At 31.7% G+C, this 23762-nt stretch overlaps 1 protein-coding gene across 4 annotated transcripts in view; it reads right to left on the bottom strand.

Moving 5' to 3' along the window:
* LOC145321806 (uncharacterized) overlaps positions 1-23762 on the bottom strand; it is a 163199-nt gene that overhangs the window by 124889 nt on the left and 14548 nt on the right. For all 4 annotated transcript variants that reach the window (XM_080163426.1, XM_080163428.1, XM_080163429.1 and 1 more), the window contains exons 6-12: positions 17196-17388; positions 15619-15658; positions 14232-14368; positions 12863-12942; positions 8627-8728; positions 7962-8022; positions 6872-6953 (exon numbers count right to left, since the gene is read on the bottom strand). In XM_080163426.1, coding sequence (XP_080019552.1) covers positions 6872-6953; positions 7962-8022; positions 8627-8728; positions 12863-12942; positions 14232-14368; positions 15619-15658; positions 17196-17388 — 695 coding nt within the window. The remainder of the gene's footprint in view (positions 1-6871; positions 6954-7961; positions 8023-8626; positions 8729-12862; positions 12943-14231; positions 14369-15618; positions 15659-17195; positions 17389-23762) is intronic.

Genomic DNA, 23762 nt, shown 5'->3' with positions numbered 1-23762 from the left:
AGTTTGGTAATCCTCCTATAATATAAAGTATTAACTTTTTTGTTTAAAGCTTAAGATCTCGGATGATCCAAAAGGGTTGTACTTTCAGGGAAGATTTATGGATTCTCTGGGATTGTTTTATGATATTTTCTGACCTACCCCACCCTCCCCTGGAGGCTTGTGTAAAGAAATTAGTATTTATTATTTAACTAAAATGAAAACTATTTTAAGTAATTAGTGTAGTTTAAACTTTATAAAAAAAACAATTAACAATAAAGACATACAAATCTTAGGTATCTGTATTATTCTTCCTTTTAGTATGATTTTCTCAAATTAATTTTTTTAATTTTCATTCTTAGATTCAACGTTTCTTAACTCTTAAATATCTGTGTAAAGTGAATACTGAAAAATGTCTCTTCTGAAACATCATATTGTGCAATTAAGCCCTGTAAGGTCAAAAATATAAAATGCACTAATTTTGACTTGAAAGAAACAAGAACATCAAGTAAATGGTGCATTACATTTATTTCTCTTTAAAAGATGAAATATTTCATACACAATTTTTAGTAAAGATAAATAACCTTGGTTGCATTTCTAAACTTTATTGCTTTTTCCTTGAGTTGGTTACCTTCCTAAAATAGTGAAGATTTGGATCTACTGCAGTTCATGGTAAAATATTGCTGGTAACGAATATTTCCAAAAATCTATGAATTTTAAAGGCTGCTAGCTGCCAAACGGCTAAACGTACAGATCATACACGCACACCATTTAAAGTGGCATAAGAAGGCCTACAAATAATCTGGAATAACCAAGATCAAATGATGCACAGGGAAAGCTTCACTAAAGAAAAACACGTAAAATAGGTATTTTTCGCACATTTCTCTGCACTGCGAGATAATTATGCATTATTGATTTATTGCTATTCCAGATTATTTGTAGGCCTTCTTATGCAGCCTAAAACAGTGTGCGGACATTATCTGTACGTTCAGCCGTTTGGCAGCTAGCAGCCTTTAAAATTCATAGATTTTTGGAAATATTCACTACCAGCAATATTTTACCGTGAACTGCAGTAGATCCGATGATTTTAATCTTCTCAAATAGTTCTCTCTGTGTCTTATTTTGAAATAAATTGGAAATAAGGGAGGATCCCATTCTTCTGGTTATTTCCTTTAGTCCCTGCAGGGATAGAGCTACGTTAATGTAGACACCGCAGGGTTAGAGCTTCCTGCAAAGGTTAACGAAAAAGAAAAACTATCACTCTCTTATTTTCAAATTTAGAAAAAGGTGTGAGTATTCCCAAAGTAGCTAGAAACAAGCATATACAATGAATAAAAAAGAAGCTACACTCTTATATTAACAATGTAATAATTGAATTAAAATATCTTGAATACAAGCTTAAAATAAACAAAAACAGTTAGAACCAGAGATTTCTACATATTCTCATATTCTCGAAGTGTTTCACAACTGCTAAAAGACACATCATAAAGGATATACTTAAAGACGACAGGGATAGTTTAAGTTGTAATAATAATTTGCGATTCTGATAATGTGATACAATTTGCGGAAATGATGTTACACCAGAACTAAATGAATCTGGTAGTATCTGGATAGTATCATGGCCATATCATTAAGGATACAGGTATGAAACAATGGATGATAAATTAATTTTTACCAATCTAATTCTTATATTTTCAATTTTCACGGTTGCAATAACGTACTGTAAGGGGGTGTAGGGGAGTCAACACCCCCCCCCCCCCCTCAAAATTGAAATAGGGAAGTCTTGCCTTTCCCCTTTTAACCCACTGTTATCCTCTACCTTCCTTCAGGGAGTTTTGAGGCTTATATAGGTAAGACTGTTATTTATTTTTTTGATTGAAAATATGGGGGGGGGGGGAACTCAGTAGTCAAGAAATGGTTTTCAGTGAAAGCATATGTAAATATACTTGTTTATTATCTTATTTTCAACACAAATTATAAATACTTCCACCTTCCTGCTATAAGAGAGAGAGGGAACAATGGGCTGTTTATTGCATTGGTCCCCAAAGTTTCATAATAACGTTTTCTTATTCGTTGGCATAACGACATTGGGGAATTTAGTAAATTTTTATGGGTTACTTCATTAGGTTGAGTGTTTAAACGTTTCAACCACTAATTTTAATCTACAAGAGGGGTAATCTTGTGTATCATGATTGGGGATGTACATTTATTTATTGGCCATTGTCTTATCCCTTTATATCCCTGCCATGTAACATACTTGTGTATTATCTTATTTTCAACACTAAATTATAAATAAACCCTCCACAGAGAATAGAACAAGGTTGATAGTATCAATAGTAGCAAAGCTCTAAATATATCAAATGCATAAAAACAAAAAGGTAGCGTAATATTTTAGTAGTTTCAAGGAAATATTCAAACAAACTATTACATAACACTACATTTGATAATAAGTTTTGGGGGCCAAGACATTCCCCCTTTTTAAAATTAATACGCAAGTGAGGCAACAGTAATAGAGATAATTTTTAACATCTTGAGTTTTGATACGAACCTAAAACCTTTATTACGATAACTATCTCACACGCTTATAACATTTTTTGGCAATAAAATACATTTTTATCAGGTTTTAAACAGATATTAGTGATTGGCAGACAGACGGACAAACATATATAAACTAGTTGTAGAGTAGATGGTCTGCTAAAAGAATAAAAGTTATCGTAGATAATGTTTTTGTTGCCCATACATAGATTAATTGTTATTCTCAATGTTTATTACATATTAGGAGCCTTAACATATTACGAGATCAAGTCTATTATACGACAGCCTATTTGTGTAACTTCAAAGGCCGAAGGACTGGATGTACTGAAAAAGTACATCATTGAAAAGTCACAGAAAAACATAAAAATTATGGAGAATATATTTATTATTGAAATTAAGCCGCGCCGCTAGAAAAATTGGGCGTAAATTTTAGGGATCTTAAGCGACAAAATTGATGTGCATTATACACCCCCACGTTTAATAAACAATCTTATTCTTTCTTTAGATTTAAACTAGCGGTTTCGCCAATAGAGGTAATAAAAAAATGATGTGGGTATGTGAATCATTACATATTTCATTACCTACCCAGCCGAAAAAAAATTGCAAATAGGTCACAAATTTTCCCGAAAAATGGCGAATTCGCAAAATATATGCAAAAAAAAATCTTTTAAAAATAATAGTGGGGGGATCTTTTTTGGAGAGGGGTTGGGGGTGTCCCACCCCCAAGAAAATATCCTAAAACCACCACAGGACTAGTAGGTAAATTCCCTGAAGAGTAGAATCCAATCGGTTTATTGGTTACCGAGATCTTATGGGACAGACGGACAGACAGACAGGCAGACATCAAGCTACTTTGTATTATAGATTATAGGTTTAGTACGAAGTTTTCATCAACCAATCAAGATTTGTTAAAAGTCTCCAAAGATTCTTAGTAAATGAAAGATCGAGAATATGTTTTAAATCAAAGGGTAGCAGGCAAATTTACAGTCCAATGTCCTCTCACTCCCTGGTGAATTTTGCCTTTTTTTCACAGGTTTTTCATGTTTATTATTATTTCTTTAATATTAAAATTATTTGTAAGCTTTGCTTTAACGTTTGCAAAAACTGGGAAAAATTTGTTTTAAAGAACATGTCCTTTCTTTCTTTTTTTTAAATAGCTAGTCGGTGTTTTTAGTCAGTAGTAGATGTAAAATGATCCATAGAATTTAGATATGCTATCGTTTTTTTGTAGACCTCTTATTTTTGAAGTAATTAAAGTTTTTTTAATTAAGTTAGTTTTAAGGAACTAAAACGCAACAACAACAAAAAAGAAAATTGCCATTATGAACAAAAATAGTAAAATCTTTAATTTGACACTTTACATTTTTAAATTCTGTTGAGTAATTATTGAAAAAATCTATTTTGTTGAATCACGGTGATTTAAAACTTTAAACTTTGGGAGCTCGTCACGAATGGGCAAAAAATCACAAAAGTTAGGACACGGGTCTTTTCTAAAAAGGTCTAACTGCATAATTTTAAACTGATCCTATTATTGTAGATATATATTATTTGTGTGTTAGGATAGATATACATGTGCATATATACAGGGATCTAAAGGGATAAGACAGTGGTCGATAAATTAATGTGCATCCCCAATGATGTTACACAAAATTACATCTTTGGTAGATTATAATTAATTGTTGAAACATTTGGACGCTCAGCCAATCAAAATTCTATAGTTCTCAAAGTTATCAAGCCAACAAATAAGAACACGTTGGGGTCTAGTGTAATAAACAGGCCAATGACCTCTCCCTCCCTGACGTGTATCAAATGTACAGTTTTTTTTAGGAAAAATTACTTTGGTGAGAGAAAAAACATTAATAACTGTTTGGACTCAAGTATAACAAAAACATTTTGGTTCATAAGTAGAAAAAAAACGAACCACATTTTTAGTTAAAAAATAACAATAAACTGTATAATAGTAATATTATAGAAAACCGCCTTAAGGCTTAAAACTGCCGGTCTGTTTTATCTTAACTAGCATTAAATAACGGTCTAACGGATGGAAGGTTAAGCGGAGGATATGACCTACTTATCAAATAAAAATAAGCTAAATCGGGGCTAAAAAAATGGTTTTAATCTTATAATTGCACATTCTATATCCGCGGAAAGCTGTTTATAATACGATGCTAGACATAGTTTTTTTTTGTATGGATGAGAACCGGTTTTTATCCACCGGATTCGAATGAATACGAGAAAAGATATTACTGAACTTTTAAAAAAATTTATTTCACCGTTCACTTTAGATTATTTAAATTGGTGGATGGGTGATTTGGATACGAATTAGATAATGCTCATAAAAATTAGGGTGTTTGTGCTTGTTTGTGTGTGTTTTTCAGAGTCAGTTACTAGCACTGGAAAATTCCAAATAAAATTTTATGAGATATCTTTATCACTCAATTTTAGAGCTATTTTAAATAAAAATCTCAATATTTCATCAATATTCTAAAAATATGACATTTATATACTGTGAATGGTTAAGTAATAGTTACTAAAAGAAAACCGCAATTTATCATTGAACATTATGATAAGGTCAAACTGTTCGTAATAAGACAATAATAAAATAATTTGATTTTAAACCAGTTATTTCAAACACAATTTTCTTGCTTATTACTCCATCCCTGTAGTAAAGAAAGTGTGGGCAGGCGAATAGATGTCCAATCAATTTAGCAACAGAATTTTTTTTTTACATTAATAAAACATTACAAAAAATATAACAAAGCAGGGGTATAGTCCCTTTCATGGCAACGCCTCTTAAGGATCGTTTCGTCGTTATTTCACAGTAGCTTTTGATAGGTTATTTTAGGTTAGATTAGATTATGTTGGGTTAGGTAATTGCCCAGCAGGGTTAGAGACCCCCGCAGGTGCTAAAAATAGGAGAAAATCGACGAAACGCCCTTTAAGAGGCGTTACCACGAAATGGACTATACCCCAAAGCAGCAAAACGTATTACTGAATCTTCTAAAGTACCATTTAATTAATCCTAACTTTCTTCCTCTTTAATTTCATTCATAAATTCTTTGACTAACTATTGAATTTGCTGTTATGAAAACTGCGCGGAATTGATGAAACACCAAGCAATAGCAAATATGTGTATAAGAAAGAAGAAGAAGGAAGATTCTATTTTTAGAAGATGATGTGTTTTATCGGAAACATGCCTCTGAGTCATTAGTAATATGTGTATGTATACTTTTATGCTAGATAGGTTTAACTTAATGGTAGATAGGTATATGTGTATCATTAGATAGGACACCAATGCAGAAAGACTTTAAAATATGAACCTAGTAAAAGTGTCTGACTCTGATTATGACGTCAGTAAAACTAACCAATGAGAGGCCACTATAAATTTTACCATTGGTCAATTACAGTGTAGACTGTCCTCTCATTGGTTAATTTTTTTTACGTCATAATCAGAGTCAGACACTTTTACTAGGTTCTTAAAATATAGGTATACCTAGAAAATAGATTGGTATGTATTTGACTTTAAATAATATTGACCCAAAAGTTTAAAAACACATTCTCTCATTTATTGATTAACTACCTTTAGGGGTTTGAGTTTATTTTTTTATTTGTAAATGGATTTGGTCGGGTAAAGCGGGGGGGGGGAGATCATTATTTTAGCCCGCTACAGAGTACACTTTATTAAAGAACATGAAATCTGGTGTAAGATTCGAGTAAAAGTACAACCATTTATTTGTATATTATGCAATATATTAACATTGTTCAAACTTTACCACCAATATTTTTCATCTTTTTTCCACAAAATGGGTGATTTTGTTTATCATTAAGGGGTACATTTATTTCTTCCATTGTCCAATATTTTAAAGAATGATTTATCATCATTTGTATGACCCTAGAGACCTCTATGATAGTGGTCTTTAAAAGTTTGCCTGTCCGTGTCTTTTATTATTCTTCCCTCTTTATACAATACTAGCGGTTACGCCCCTAGAGGCCTCTAGGGGCACTTGAGGAGGGGGGAGTCAAATTTGATAACCCAATTTCTTATTTTAGATTTTAAAAGAAAAAAATTGGAGGGGTGGAATTTTTTTCTTTTTTAAGGGGGAGGGTGGTGCCCCCTCTGTTTTAAATTTTAGTTTAAAAAATTAAATTATTTTTGGGGTGGGAGTATTTTTCATTCGGGGGGGGGGGGGCGGGGTGTCCCACCTCCAAAGAAAATAATTATAAACCTTCCTGGGACCTATGAGAAGCTACCCTTTTAAGGAGAACCCGATCGGTTCAGCGGTTAGCGAGAACCTTTTGCACAAACAGACAACCATCCTGTTACTTTATTATAAGGATACATGTTATGAAAGATAATTACCTGAAATTTGGAGAGGATCTAATTTTATCTGAATGTCTTGATGCTAACTCTATGTAGAAATGATAGTAATCCAACTCATTTCCTAAATAATAATAATAATATTTTTTGTTATCTGGAGATTAGAGTAAAAACTATAGGGAGAAATGATTGAATAACTGTATCTCCCTATCGTAATTACCTTGTACAACTTTTCTTTTGGGTCATTGAAAATCAACCAATGGTGTCGCTTATATTAACACAGCCATGTAGCAGAATAATTTAGAAGCAGACGAAAGAGGTCTTTAAATAAGGAAAAGAGGTAGTTGTCTGTATATACATCTATACTATAGATCTGTTATCTGGAGTAATTGTGCTTTTGATTTTGTTAGGTTATATTGGGTACTAGTAGCCCCGCAGGGTTAGAGACCCCGGCAAGGGTTAAGCTTATAAAAATTCTCCATCCCATTATATTTATTTCATAATAAAATGAGGAGATTCTTTGCTTAATATGCACTTTGAGAGAAAGCACCGAGACTTTCTAAAAATAGGTCTTCCCATACAAGGGTGTTATATAATACACTGCCCTTTTTTGTCTTCAACATTTACACTTTTTCTTTTTAAAAAAATATCGGCTGCGACCCTAGCATCTAGGGGCTCTGTATTCGAAAGGCAAAAAAATAGCCTAAAACCATGCCAAGACTTATTTTTTTAAAATTAAATAGTCTAAAACCATCTCAGAGCCTATAAGAGGCTTCACTGTACAGAAGAACCATATCGGTTCAGCGGTTAGCGAGTTCCTTCGCTACAGATAAAAAAAAGCTTATTACTTTATATTATAGGATAACTGTTTAGTTCTCTATCTGACACTTACAACTTATTCCTTATTTCTCACTCAATGCCAGAAAGTCATTTTTTTGGCTTTTTGAAAATAATATTATTATCTAATTCCCTTGATTTCTTAAAATAGATTCCTATAACAATTAGGTATAGAATTATAAGCGGAGAATCTCTTTGATCAAGTTTAATGTTCGTTTGTCTGACTTTCTAATGTTTTGATCTTTACTCTCATGAATTTTTCATCCTTGTTTTATTTTTAATATCTGTGACTTACCTTTAGCTGTGTGCAGGGCCATCTGATGAAGTATTTGTGTCCAGTGATAACCATCTTCATCCTACGGAGAAATAAAAATTGTAGAAAATTTTGGATAAATTTGAAAATAGTAAAAGAAATCCAAATATAAAATTTATGTTATCATAGATTTTATATAAAGATATATATATAAACATACCTTCCATGCATAGGGTCTCATTGTTATGAAAATATATAAACATACCTTCCATGAATAGGGTCTCTCTTTGTTATGAAAATATAAACATACCTTCCATGGGGTCTCTCTTTGTTGTGAAAAATATAAGCATACCTTCAATACATAGGTTCTCTCTTTGTTATGAAAAATATAAACATACCTTCCATGCATAGGGTCTCTCTTTGTTATAGAAAATATAAACATACCTTCCATGGGGTCTCTCTTTGTTATGAAAATATAAGCATACCTTCCATACATAGGGTCTCTCTTTGTTATAAAAAAATATAAACATACCTTCCATGCATACGGTCTCTCTTTGTTATGAAAATATAAACATACCTTCCATGCATAGGTTCTCTCTTTGTTATGAAAATATAAACATATCCTCCCGGAGGTCTCTCTTTGTTATGAAAATATAAACATACCTTCCATGCATAGGGTCTCTCTTTATTATGAAAAATATACATACCTTCCATGCATAGGGTCTCTCTTTGTTATGAAAAATATAAACATATCCTCCCGGAGGTCTCTCCTTCACTTCATCTGATATATCCATTGTGCTGCATTTTCCCTAAAAACAAATTAATTTCAATCAAAGGCGTGCACAGATGGGAGTTGTAGGGTGGGTGTAACTATCCACCTGGCAAAATTAATTGATAAAACGGTAGGTGTCCAGACCCTCCCCCCCCCCTCACCCCATAAAAAATGTGTTTAAAATGTTTGTTGAATGAATATTGCCATATTTTTGTTAGCATTTTTTTGTGACAGACTTACGCCGAAATACTAGAGTTACATAGAATTTAATTAAATTACTTAAAAAGTTGCATAAATTATTAAAGTTTTGTGTTTTAATTATCTACTCTGTCACTTTGCAATTAGCGCAGCTACTCTATATCTCACTTTGTCCTATTACTTGTTGTCGTATGTTCGTAGGGCTTTATATGAAATTGCTTCCTAGAAAAGATTTATATGACAAAAAAACATCTACATTAAACTTCTCGTTAACAATTTTTCGAGAAAATATCTGGGCTGGTTTATGGCTATTTTATAAACCATCTTTTAAAAATCCACTTGCCTATTTATAAAGGTTTAAATTTAATTTCTATGGCCTTGAGAAAAAGTGGGAGCCTAGTGTATACATTACACACACACACACGCATACGCACACATATATCTAATAAAATAATGGATTTTTAAAAATCAGCCAGGTACCTCTTTGAATTACAAAGTTATAACCGGCTCAAAATAAATTTCAAAATAGCTTTTTAAATAGGTTTTACAATTTAAAGATCATTATTATAATGGGAAAATGAAGGATGTACATTATATCGGTTGGACATCTTAGCCTTTTAAGTTGTTGTATTTCTTATTTTTTAGCTAATCCTATTAAGCTTTAAAATTATTACATTTAAATGCCTAGTCTTATGTTAGTAAAGATTCAATTATTTTAATAGAGAGAGGTGTGGCTATCCATCTAAATTAGCAGACAAATTTGTTAGAGAGATGTGTGACTATCCAACTAAATTAGCAGACAAATTTGTTAGCTAGAGGTGTGGCTATCCAACTAAATTAGCAGACAAATTTGTTAGAGAGATGTGTGACTATCCAACTAAATTAGCAGACAAATTTGTTAGAGAGATGTGTGACTATCTAACCAAATTATCAAACAAATTTGCAAGAGAAAGGTGTGGCTATTCAACTAAATTAGCAGACAAATTTGTTAGAGAGATGTGTGACTATCCAACCAAGTTAGCAGACAAATTTGTTAGAGAGATGTGTGACTATCCAACTAAATTAGCAGACAAATTTGTTAGAGAGATGTGTGGCTATCCAACAAAATTAGCAGACAAATTTGCATACCTCAAACTACCAGACAGACTCAGGAATGCTAGAGGGATATTTAATATTAAGAAAAATTATCAAACATCTATTTTAATTTCTTTTCATAAGTAGTAATGAATTATTTTTACTCATGACAAAACTGCTGAGGTCAAGACATTTTTTTCACCAAAACATTTTTTTTGAGAGATATATCATTCCTGATAAAATTAGGTTTATAAAAAGAAAATTAAGTTTAGCCATAAAAAATGTTAGTGTGGAAAGGAGTTAACCAACAAAAAAAAACTATAAATGGTTAGAACAGCAAAATCTTATCTCTACGTCTTTAAGACACATAAACATAAACACAGAAAACTGTAAGAGGACTATTTATTTTTATTTATAATAAGCTTTTATTTAACTCCAATTTTTAAAAAATGTAATGAAAATCAAATATTCTGTGTTTGTGTCCAGTTATACCTCAAAAAAAAGTTTTAAAGACAGTTTCACGATTTTAAGAGAGCTTTGCATTTGATTATGGCTAGGATTTAGATTAATTTTACAAGGGAGTTATTTAACCCGTCCTAAAGAGAAAAAATATTTGTTTACATTCTAAAATAAGAAATGAAAGTTGAGGGTGAGTGAAGAAAGTTGATCAAAAAATCAGCATGTGACGTCATAAAAATCAAGGATTATCCATCTCTTTTTTAGGAATTTTCATTCCCACTCTTCCTCTCCTCATCTCTCATGTTTATGACGTCATAATTTTATGTTGTGCGACTTTCTTCACTCTCAAGTTGAGGGGGTGTATTTATTTGTGATATATCTTAAATGATTTCCTATATTTATATTTTCAAGTCTTTTACATGTATACATTATTACAGATATTCAACTTTATGGTTCCCATTTATCTGTTTGCAGTATTACAGCTACTCTATAATCAAGAAATATCCTTACTTCCGTAAAAGATAGCTCTGATAATAATTTCGGGCATGTTTATGTTATCTTATTGATTTTAAACCCAATGTGAGGATTTCTGTAGTTATAAGAATAATCTTGAAAGCGTAGCAACCCTATAGTTATCACCAAAAAAGATTCAAATAATAAAAGAGTTCTGTTAAATTGTTATTTTATGTTGATTCATAGGAGTAGGACGATTGGAAATGATGTTGTAATTGTAGCATCTATATTATCACTGTTAAAAGTATGTTAACAATAAGATAAAGCACTAGCAATTTTAAGTAATTATTTTGCTTTTTTCCAGACAATGAAATTATTTTTTTTCTCATGAAGAACTGCTACTCTGCTTAATTTTTATTTCAAATCAATATATCTTCTTTTTTTGAGCTTTGTTTTCCTTGTTATGTAAGCTTTTATCCTAAGAAAATGTGTCTATTTGAAATGTGTCTAAGCTGAGCACCCCATAATTTGGTGGAAATGGGTTTAGCTGTGCATAGGATCTTTACTACCCATATATATTTATCAAAACAAGCATGACAGTATCCAGAAAAGCAAATTTCTAAAACAGTAGGACGAGAGAACATTAACACTTGTGGAGTGTCGAAACTGATAAAGCAGAATATAACACAAAATTGTTGCAAAACTGCGTAAATACAGAATATTCATTAAGGACATACTTATTTAAAAATCAAGATCTTTTAAATGGACGTAAGGACATTTGGTAACGCATATAGAGTTAGTACGCTCTCTAAATTGTACTATATCGTATTATATGCATCATCATGTAAAGTTTTAAGTCGATAAGACAGTTCTAACATGTTTAAATTAACGAAAATAGCTATGTTCATAAGTAGCACAGAAAAAAAAGTGTTTATGACAGCAGTAAAGGTCTAATTTTTATAATGGATTAAATAAAATGACAAAAATACAGCAAAAAATTGCCAAAAACACACCCAATTTTTGTCAATAACATAGTGTGTATTTTTGCTAGTGGTAAAAGTGGCAGCACCCCAATGATTTGAAATCTAATGACTTATATCTAAAAATTTAGAAAGTTACACATTTTAAGACGGATTGACGAATGTACAGATGTACATTTCTTATAGATAGGAAAGCAGTGCTGTAAAAAAACGAATGCAAAAAATAGCATCAAATGATATCACGTAAAACATATTCTTTCAAACATTGCTATAAAAAAAAACATAAAAAAATATATCCATAAATAAAAGTGATCTATGTAATTTTGCTTAAGTTTTTCATATCTATCCACTTTATAACTAAAAATGCATATTATGAATTAAATACCAATATCTATCTATTTTAAAAGCGAAGCTTTTGTAAAATTAGGGTCGGTCCGTCCGTATGTCCGTCCGTCCGGAACGGATAGCTTTTTTCGTTTATTTAAGCATATTAAAATTGTCCTATCGATTTCAAACTTTGCATGGTGATTCCTTTAGTAGTTAGGTATGATTTAGAAAGCGTAGCAACCCTTATAATCATTACCAGAATGTCCTTACGTCCATTTTAAACTTGTTGATTTTTTTACTTTTTTTACAACAAATTTTTATGTGATCTATTGATTGATCCGATTGATCTAATTTTTGGTATATTGATTCCTGGGACAACAAAGTATAATATTATGAGCGAAGCAACTCTATAATAAAGTCCTAAAAATGTAAATATGTCCATAAACATTATCCTGTATCAAGCTGTTTTTTCAACAAATTTACTTATTTTGCTTCGACTCTTATACATTTATATTCTGATTATTCATTTCTAACACAAGTGTTAATGTCCGTTTGTCCTACCGTTTCAGTGCTTCGCTTTTATGGATGTTGTCATCCTTGTTATACTTTTACGGCCCATCATTAAGCGACAAATGACTAATATATGAAACTTTAAATTTTCTAGAGTATGAAATTTTTACCTTTTTAGCTAAAAGCAGGAGCTCTTCGGCATATTCCAGGGTGATCGGAGAACAGGCGGCTTCCGGCTGGTGAGGCAACCCTAAATAATCATTTTAGTAGCGGAGCTACTCTATAATTCACTTTGTATGTATGTCAGTAAGTAATTCAGGCGGGGGGAGGGGTGGGATTTTCTTGGCAACTATATATTTAAGATAAGACGGCTAAAAATTTGTGAATATTCCATATATATAAATGAGAAATATATTTGGACCGCCAGTCTGGCATTCATGCTTTAAAATACAAATTTTAAAATGAATAAACTTAAAAGTGACGCGTGTTTTGTGATTTTTATAAACTTATTCTTAAGTTATAACCACTAAACTTCTGCTGTTGAAATCTTTGTCTATATTTCCATCCATTAATTTTTGTGCTTTGCTACTTATGGATGTTGTCATCCATGTTTCATTTATATATTCTACATCATAATATTGTAGACTTACGTGCTAAAAACAATATATTTCTACTTAATCATAACCATTTTTTTGAATAGTGAAAAAGAAAGGAGCAAAATATTATCATAATTCATAATTCAATAAAAAGAATGTATATAACATCCATTCTCAAAGATTATATGAATATTGTCAAACGCTGTTGTAAAGTCAAACTGTTCTTAATTATTAAGCGAGCAAAAAGCAATCAATAAAAAAGACAATAATTAATGCAGCTAGAAAAAAATAATGTTACGAGTTTTTTTAAGTTTTAAAAAGGTCCAGAAAAAAAATATATCTACAGGTATCTTATAACATAAGAAACATAACAGTTATAAATATTAGTTTGTTAAAAATAAATTTTCAATTGATTCATGTTTTTAAACATTTAAAATATCTCAATATACTACGTACTTACTTTCATTTTTGCAATACAACTTAAACGAACGGACGGTCATACCTTAGTTAAAGAGTAGCTAAACTACTAAAAAGAAGGAAAAAATACAGTAAAACTATGAATTGAATATGATTATTTTGAATGAAAAATTTGGTGTGATTGTCTCATCAATTATTTACAATTTTCTAGTGACATATTTCAACATGATATATAATATTTAATATTCATACCTAGCAAGCAAAAATATTAAAATATTACTTTCTTTATTTAAAGAAAAACATTTCCCGTATCGCTTCGAAACCGAATAATATCCGGTGGATTAGAACCGGTTCTAAGACGTACTAAAAAACTCTTTAGCATAGTATTACAGACAATTTCCCACAAATATTAAAATTAAATTCATAAAATTGATACCAGTTTTGTTATCTCCGGGACTCGAAAGCTGTCTATAATACGATGCGATAAATAAATATTCTCGATAATTTTTGCTGGAATTAAGTTTACCTGATGGTAGGGATGTTGGAGGTCTGGGAACTCCCCCCGACTTCCTAGATTTACTGGAATGTTGGTGGTGGCCCCCATGGCCCCCGTGCATGTGGTCCACGGGATCATACACACCCTCCTCTCCATTTAGGTACAACCTGAACATCAGATTTTCTGTTTAAATATCCTGTTTTTGCTTAATCTGATAATTTAAATATCAGCCATAAATTAATGCAGAATAAGTGTATATTGTGAAAGTTCGTACGTTCTTCCTTGGTCAGGGGAGGGCATGGGGTAAAGAGGAAGGGACAGGGGATATCGTAAAATTAGCCAGCTTGGACATAGAATTACTTTAGACTTCATTGTATACAGTTGGATTTTAAATCATAAATTGTAATAAATAAAATAAACGAAGACGAAGAGGGACTCTAAAAAAAATCAGCATGTGACGTCATAAAAATGAGGGATTACCCATCTTTTTTTATGAGTTTTCTTTCCAACTCCTCCTCTCCTAATCCCTCATTTTTATGACGTCAGAACTTTTTTTAAGGGACTTTCCTCGTCTTCAAATAAACGTTTAAAAGGAAATGAAATTTTCTGTGATCTTAGTAATTTGGACAATGACTGCTAAAAAACGTTTTGCAATGATTTTTCTTATGTTATAAAATTATACTTCACAGTGTACACAATTTTCTATTTAGTAAATATAATTTTTTAATAGTAATTGTTATCAGGAGTAAGGTACAACAAACGAGAAAATAAAACAAATAAAAAGATATTTAAAGTAGCTAAAAAGACTAAAATCAGCTGTTTTGGTAACAAGCCTATTTTTTGTAATCTATATTTAAGTCTTGATTTATATGATGTTATTTCTTTTCTATTACAAACCCACACGAGCAGTTACTATAAGTGGTTAGTTCCATTAGAATTACTTGTTGGTTTTGCCAGGGGATTGCTCCGCAATTTCTAGACGTGATCGTCCTTGTTTTGATCTATTATGTTGTTTAGTTCTTTCTATAACTTTCTACAAAAATTGTTCGCTCAAGAAGAAAATTAATTTTCAATGTGTATGTGTGTGTGTGTGTGTGTGTTATCGGTCTGTGTTTTTTGTGTGTTGTATGTATGTGTGTGTGTGTGAGTGTGTGTGAGTGTGTGTGTGTGTGTGAGTGCTTTTAAAGTTTATACAAAAAGAATTATCCTTATATAAAAGTAACAAGATGTCTATCTGTTTGTTAGTAGCGTAGGTAAACACCCACGATTTTTTTCCTTTTTTAAAACTGAATTACATAAAGAGTCCTTTCTGGGCTTAGTCTCTAGTTATATATGTAAAAATACATTTTTGATGAAGCCTTAAAAACGAACATATCCTGGTTATAACTTAGCTGCGCTACTAAAAATTAATATTTACCTTCCCCCTGACATTCCTGCTTCATCAATAGTCTTGGAACCTAAACAATAAAAGTTATTTCTCGCATCGTATTATAAACGGCTTTCCGAGGATATAAAAATGTAAAATTATAAGATTAATCTTATGCTCGTACTTTTTTATATTCGTAGAAAACTGGATATAATACGATGCTAGACATAGTTTTTTCGTATGGATGAGAACCGGTTCTAATCCACCGGATTATAATCGGTTTCGATTGAATACGAGAAAATAATATCAATCAATTTTTCAATATTTATTGTATAAACAAGGATGACAACATCCTTAAAAGCAAAGCTCTAAAACGGTATGACAGACGAACATTTACTCTTGTAGAGTGTCAGAACTGAATATACAAAATATGAATATATAAGTTGACAAAATTATACGCAAATTTGTTGCAAAACTTCTTAAATACAGAATTCTGTTTATGTACATACTGACATTCTTAGGACTTGATAATAGAAATGCTTCGCTCAAAATATTGTACCTTATTGTGATAGGAATCAGAAATCCAAAAATCAGATCAATCGAATGATTTTATCACATAAAAAATTGTTGTTAAAAAAGTTAAAAAATCAACATGTTTAAAATGAACGAACGGACATTTTGGTAACGATTATTGAGTTGCTACGCTTTCTAAATCGTACCTAACTACTAAAGGAATCACCATGCAAAATTTAAAATCGATACGACAATTCTAACATGCCTAAATTATCGAAAAAAGCTATCCGGTACTGATGGACGGACTGACCGACCCTAATTATAGAAAAGCTTCGCTTTTAAGAATAACAATGTATTTGCTGAAAATCTTTGATGAGCCCATGCAAATACATCCAACCCCCCCTCCCCCCTTATTTAAAAAAAAAATTAAAAAGGGGGGTAGTATTTCGATTGTTTGTTTGTTTATTACTTTGACAAATACCAAAGTGTGTCAAAAATGAGCTATGTGACATCCATTTCTTTTTAAGGGGTTTTCTTTCCCACTTTTCTCGAATCTCCCTTATTTTTATGACGTCACATAGCTCATTTTTGATACACTTTGGTCTTTGTCATTACTTTAGGTAAGGTTAAAAACTGTCACCCTCCATGTCACCAACATAAATAAATTAAACTTCTTTTCATTTTAATATGTGTAAATACATATTTTTGATAATTATGTACAATTATCAAAAGGTTAACGAAATCATTTTGATTGTAGGTAATTTCAAAATTCCATTAAATATTAAACAATAGGATAAAGCAACACAAATCAAGGGTTTGAATCATAGCATAATATTAAAAATAGCCTTAAACCATTATCATCAAGTCGATTTTGTTACCTTTATGAACACACAAACAAACATTAACTTACTTTAGTTTTAAAGAAATAAGGTAAGGTGTTTATGCATGTACGTTCACCAAAATACTACTGATAGAGTATTCTTTTTAAGAGAAGCTTCACATAAGTTAAGGGATGATTTTAAGGTATCTTTTTGAAAATCTACTTTTTGGAATGGTTTTAGGATATTTTTTCAGGACAGCTTGTTGGGCGCACCCGCTAAGAAACTAAAATTCACCTGAATTGCCCTGAATCCTTCCCTTGGGGCCAGGACTTCTTGACCTTCGGGGTCCACTGCCGCCCCTACCACGTCCCCTGGCCCGGGGAGAGGTGGCACGATTGTTGGGGGCCCCTGGCTGGTGCTGGCCCCCCTGACCCTGGCTCACTTGGGGGTTGTCCAGCGAGTCACCTGATTCCTCACCCGTAGGACGCTGAAAATCAAGAAGATGTATTAGAATGTAGGGATCTAAAGGGATAAGACAATAGCCGAGAAATTGATGTACATTCCCAATGATGATACACAAAATTCAATAAAAGTCCCCAAAGTTTTTAAGCCAACGGATAACAAATCGTTATTATAACGTTATATTAGAGGCCTCTAGTGGCGTAGCCGCTATTACTAAATATGATAATGAATTAATTTCTAACCAAAAGGTAAAATAAAAAGAATAAACAATAAAACCTTTTTTGATGTTTTTATTTGTGGTTTCTTTTGTGGTTATTAAATTGATAAATGTCTACACGATACATACATCAATTCAATTAAATGGGTAATGATTAATATTTTAATCATCAAAAAAAGATATTTGTTTGTACCTATTTTTAAAGTGAAGCTTTTCTATAGTTTTATGTTATTACAGAAATTTCATGGGTGTGAAAATGACAGTAAAACTGTGTTTATGACAGTAGTAAAGGTGTAATTTTGACAGTGGATAAAAAATATTGCCAAAAATACAGTTAAAAACGAAATTGACAAAAACACACCCACTTTTTGTCAAAAACACAGTGGTTGTATTTTTGCTAGTGGTAAAAGTGGCAACAACCCAAAATGACACTGCGTTTTTATTAGGATTGTTTAAAGCTAAAAAATCATGTACGATCATATCAAATGTAAATACATTGAAATTCAGGTTTTTTAGATAATTTTAGAATGGATTGTTATATTTCTTTAATGATTATTAGTGCACACCTACTGCAAGTTATCTTTTAAGTTCTGTCACATTTTCTCTCTATATGAATCTTATTCTTTAAAGCTCTTTTTAGCGCCTGTAATAAAAGGGGATAAATTTAAAAACATTTGGCTAAAAATATCCTGAATGGCGTCATATTAGAATAATCAATTACTCTGATATGACGTCATTCGGGCTACTAGTACTTAGGCCAAAAGTTTTTAGATTTATCCCCTTTTTTATTGGCACTATAAAAAGCTTCTAATTCGTTAGATTTTAACCTTTTTGTTACATCTTTATCTAAAAATTAATATTTATTTATTACATAAGCATCCGTTTTTTCTTATTTCTAAAGCTGGAAATAAACAAAAAAGTATTTTTTCCATCGAGTATTGTAGGTTGGTCAAGTTTTTTTAGTAATTAGTAATGAATAAATAATAACTCATTTTTTCTATTTGTTTTTTACTTAAGTAGTAATACAAACAAACAATTTATTTTCCTAAATATAATAATTATATTTTTAGTAATTAAGTAAAACTAAGGATAACAACTTCCACAAGTAACGAAGCACAAAAAAAAGTAAACAGTTATCAACTATCTTTATCAATAACCTAAAAAATATTCGCATTGTATTTTCATAAGAATGTCTACCACGCGTCTATCTCGAATAGCAGCAGAGTTTCCATAATACAATTTCATACTGATGGAATGACGGACATTTTGAATTAGGAATTGCAATATTTTTTTAATGATTTAATTCTAGGTAAATTACTAGTAGCTTTGCCATTAGTCTCTGTGAGAGCCTAAAACCACCCAAACGTTTATAAAGCTTCCCTGAAAAGTTTAACAAATTAGAACCAACAATTCCCAAGATCTTTAACTCCAGACAAAAAAAAATTTATCCTATTTTAGTTTGTCCTTTTATATTTTGATTACTACAGTTCTTCTTCACGTTTGGGCACTTCATCTATAATATAAAGTAGTAAGGTTTTTTGTCTGAAGCTAAAGCTCTTGAAAAAGGCTGGTACGAACTTATGCACTTTTCAAGTAAGCTATATAAATGTCTTAGGGTGGGTTTATGCTATTCTAATCCCCTACCCCGCCCTCCCATAGAGGCTATGGGCGAAGCAACTAGAAACCTGAAGAAATTGTGCCAGCCTATTTTTGTGTTTTCCCCCATATGTCAATAATGAAAAACAAGAAGACAATCTAACGTTTCACGTGCCTACAACCAAACATACACACACACACACACACACACACACACACACAGTACACACACACACACACACAAAAAAAAAACACAAACACACACACACACACACTCATGTACGTCATCGCACAGACAAAACACATGCTTTTTGGACATCATCTAATCTTACACACATACTCTCACACACACACACACACACACACACACACACACACACACACACACACACACACAAACAGTTTTGCACATAAACATAAACAATAAGTAAGCATGCACATAACCATGAAAACCCACACAGAAACTTTATTAATACCTACAGAATACACAAACCACACACACCTACATGCACAAACACATTTACACAGACACATTCATACACACACACACACACAGATATTTAGACAGATACACATATACTTACACACCAAAACACAAGACCAAAACAAAGTTGAAACTCTTTGCATTAATTTTTCTGGATAAAAGTTGTGTCCTTATTTCTAATAAAGTTTAATTAATTATTCAATACCAAAAAAAAAATAAAAGATATTCCTAATGAAGCTTCTCAAAAAATAAAACATGGGTGGTACTTTTGTAAAGGATAATGAACAACTTTAATAACTTTACAACAAGCAAGGTTAGGTTAATTCTTTTTGGCTAAATGACCCCGTAGGGGGCTTTAGTGCAATTTTGATGAAGCAAATACCTATATACCTTGGTTCACAAATGTATATTCTGTGACTGCTGAGGTTCTGCTAAATATTTTCTCTTCAATAAATATATAGATAAAGGAATATAGGACAAAAAAGCAATAATAAAATACAACATTTTGCATTTTTGCCTACTAAAACGCTTTCAAGGAAAAATATATACAAACAATGATGATAACATCCATAAGTAGCGAGGCACAATATATCATGGAAATATGGAATAGTGTGAATTAAAGAGCATATGTTCAATGGTCATTAATCAAGAATAAAATAGAAAAAATCTCGAAAACTATCACACATATTCTTTTCATGTTTCAATATTTATATTTTTGTTGCCAGAATGACAGACCAACGGACGAAGTAAATTTTATATTGGATGAAGAAAAAAATGAAGAACAGCATCCAAGAAAATCATATTTACCTAAAAGCGTTACGGACTGACAGACGAAAAAAGTGGATAGATTCTCTACTCAAAGTCCTACTGAATTATTAGGTTGACAAAACAAAACTTTATACATGAAATTGATTACAGGTGTTTACAGAAATAGCTTAGAAATAGTTAAAAACACAAATAAATTAGGATATGCATGAGTCAAGGTGTTGTTATCAGGCATATCAGTCAATGTCAGGGAAATCTACACACACAAAACAGACAACTATCTTTAATAGCAACTGAGATTCTATATTCAATTTGTTAAGTAACTTATATGGAAGTATAGACGTACAAGCCTAGGTTAAAGAGTAGGTGCTTTATTAAAAATTACCAGGAATCTAAAGGGATAAGACAATGACCGATAAATTGATGTACATCCTCAATGATGATACACAATCTAAACTAATTAATATTCAATGAAAGTTTCAAAAGTTGTTAAGCCAATCTTTTAAAATCTTTCGTGACTTGTGTAATAAACAGCCCATTGTCCTATCCCTCCCTGAAAAATGACAATAGTCCTGTAAAACTAAAAGAAATGGTTGATATGCATGGCTGAATGAGAAGGTATTATTAAAGGTATAATTTGTATATATTTATTGGAGAAAAGATTACAGCTAACGTGTGTCTGTGTGTGTGTGCTATCATTTCCCCAGAAAGAGAAAGTCCAAATTGTGTCAAAATGATTCATGTGACGTAATAAAAATGAGGGAATATCCATCTCTTTTTAGGGGTTTTCTTTCCCACTTCTCCTCTCACCTCCCTCATTTTATTACGTCACATGGATCATTTTTGACACAACTTGTCCCCCAGAAATATCTTTGCAAAATCTCTTGCAAAATTAAGGAGGGTTGATACACCCCCATAGGGTTTCCATCCTCTAAAGTGTACACCCCTAAACTTTACTTCACCCCCCTTGTCAGGGGTCTAAAATCCCGGATACACCAAATTACAGGGGTGTGTAAAGTTTTTAAAAAGACACACCCCTCAGTCCCCTTACTATTTACATTCAGTCTTTGCTATCCCTCTCGCAAATTAAGGCGGGTTTCCATCCTCTAAAGTGTACACCCCTCAACCTCACTTCACCCCCCTTGTCAGGGGTATAAAATCCCGGATACACTAAATTACGGTGGTGTGTCAAGTTTTTAAAAAGACACACCCCTCAGTCCCCTTACTATTTACATTCAGTATTTGCTATCCCTCTCACAAATTAAGGCGGGTTGATTCACCCCCATAGGTTTTCCATCCTCTAAAGTGTACCCCCCTCAACCTCAGGGTTTAAAATCCCGGATACACACTCCCAAGAGAGTGCCAAGTTAAAAAAAGTCACATTTCGAATTGCCCTTATTTACATTCAGTCTTCTTAACAGCAAAGCATATAAGTCAGTCTGACTGACTGGCTATTAAGATAATATGTCAGACATTAGGATGTTTTGTTATAATAAAATTATTATTTTCATTCTGCGGAAGTGAAGTTTGACCGTGTCTGTAATGTAGCATATAGGAAAAATGATATCAAACAGATGAGCTGAATTTGATTTTCCGAATGTGTACACAGTTTCCTCGGTGTTTCCTCAAACAGAAATTTTTTCTTTCTTTAAATAATACATTGTTTCCTAGTGAAATAATGCAGTTGGGGAGTTGAATCCATTTTTATAGAAGCAGAAATATAATCTATGATTACGGTTTAGACCCTCTAAAAAACGTAATCTACTATTCCACTTTCCCCTCTCTTGGTGATGATATCATCAACGCCGATACGATTTTTGAAATGTATCATTCCACTTTTAATAGAGGTGAAACTGGAATGGTACATTTATTTACTAAGTATATTTGCGATTACTTTTATTTAATGAAATCTTCCAATTTTAAACATTTACAAAACAGCCTGCTTTATTGCATCAAGATCCATGACAGATCTATATAGGAAATAAACGTCTATAAATGAGCTCGAGTCTTCCAATGGTAAAGTGTTTAAAACTCATAGTGCTCCAATAATCCTCATTAAACTCTCATTGACCAAAGTGATAAGACCTTTATTCTATTTGTTTATGGAATGAATTAAGTTTTTCACTTCATGTAGATATTTGAATTACATTGAAGTATTTAATCCTTATTTCATAAATAAAAAATATACGTTCATAATAGAGTAAATCTAAGAAAACTCTATTTTAAAAGAATTTGATTGTGGCGACACTTCCTTTGAGATAAATATTAAAACTAAAATTTTAATCATATTAACCCTTTGGTGATGGTAATGTGAAAAAAAATATAATTGAAAAAATCTTTTTAAAATCATTTAAATTAATTAATATTTACTTCTTTCTTTTAGATAGTAATGGCGGGGGAGGAAAATTTATTTATTGAAAAATAGATAAATAGATATGTACTTATAGAAAACTAGCCAATAGCGATATAGTTATATTGAGCCAACTCTAGTGTTTACATATCAGCGTATTCATAAATATTGATTTCCTTATTTAAATCGACATAATAGTAATGGTATATTCTGGTTATTTTTTTTTATTTTACATAAAAAAATTTTGATTATAAATAGTATTTTAGATATTCCTACAATTAACATAATTTTAAAATAGTATGTATGATTTCAATTATGTCAATATGTTAAAAGTGTAAACCACCATTCCAGTTTTATCTTTGAAAGTGGAATGGTACATTTCAAAAATCGTATCGGCATTGATGATATCATCACCAAGAGAGGCAAAATTGGAATGGAAGATTACAAAAATCATATTGGCGTTGATGATATCATCACCAAGAGATGGGAAAGTGGAATGGTAGATTATGTTTTTTAGAGGGCCAAAACCGTAATCATAGATTATATTTCGGCTTCTATAAAAATGGATTTAACTCCCCAACTGTAATGTTTCATTTATCAATGAGGAAATAATCAATAAATCGGTAAACACAGAAACAAATTATAATCATATGTTTATCATTTATGCTCAATATTTGTGCAAGATAAAAAAATAAATAAATAATATATGGTTTTATAAAACATGTAAATAATATGTTATTGGATTTTAAAACTGGTGGGCTTAGCAGGGCTGATACATCTCCCTTATTTTGAAATAAATTGATATTTATGGTTTGTTTGGGTTTAATTTTCGGTCAGTTTAGGTCTGGTTTGGGTCTTATCGGGCACTAGGTAGTCACGCAGGGTTCAGGAACCGCAGGTATAACCCCCGCAGGGTTGAAATTTGCAAGTTTAGTCCCCACAGGGTTAAGGCTCCCCATAGAGATAATTAGATTATTAAAACTAATT

This window comes from Acartia tonsa, chromosome 6, assembly GCF_053477335.1.
Source record: "Acartia tonsa isolate MP-2025a chromosome 6, ASM5347733v1, whole genome shotgun sequence".
Taxonomy (NCBI): domain Eukaryota; kingdom Metazoa; phylum Arthropoda; class Copepoda; order Calanoida; family Acartiidae; genus Acartia; species Acartia tonsa.
This window is presented reverse-complemented; position numbering and strand designations above follow the sequence as displayed.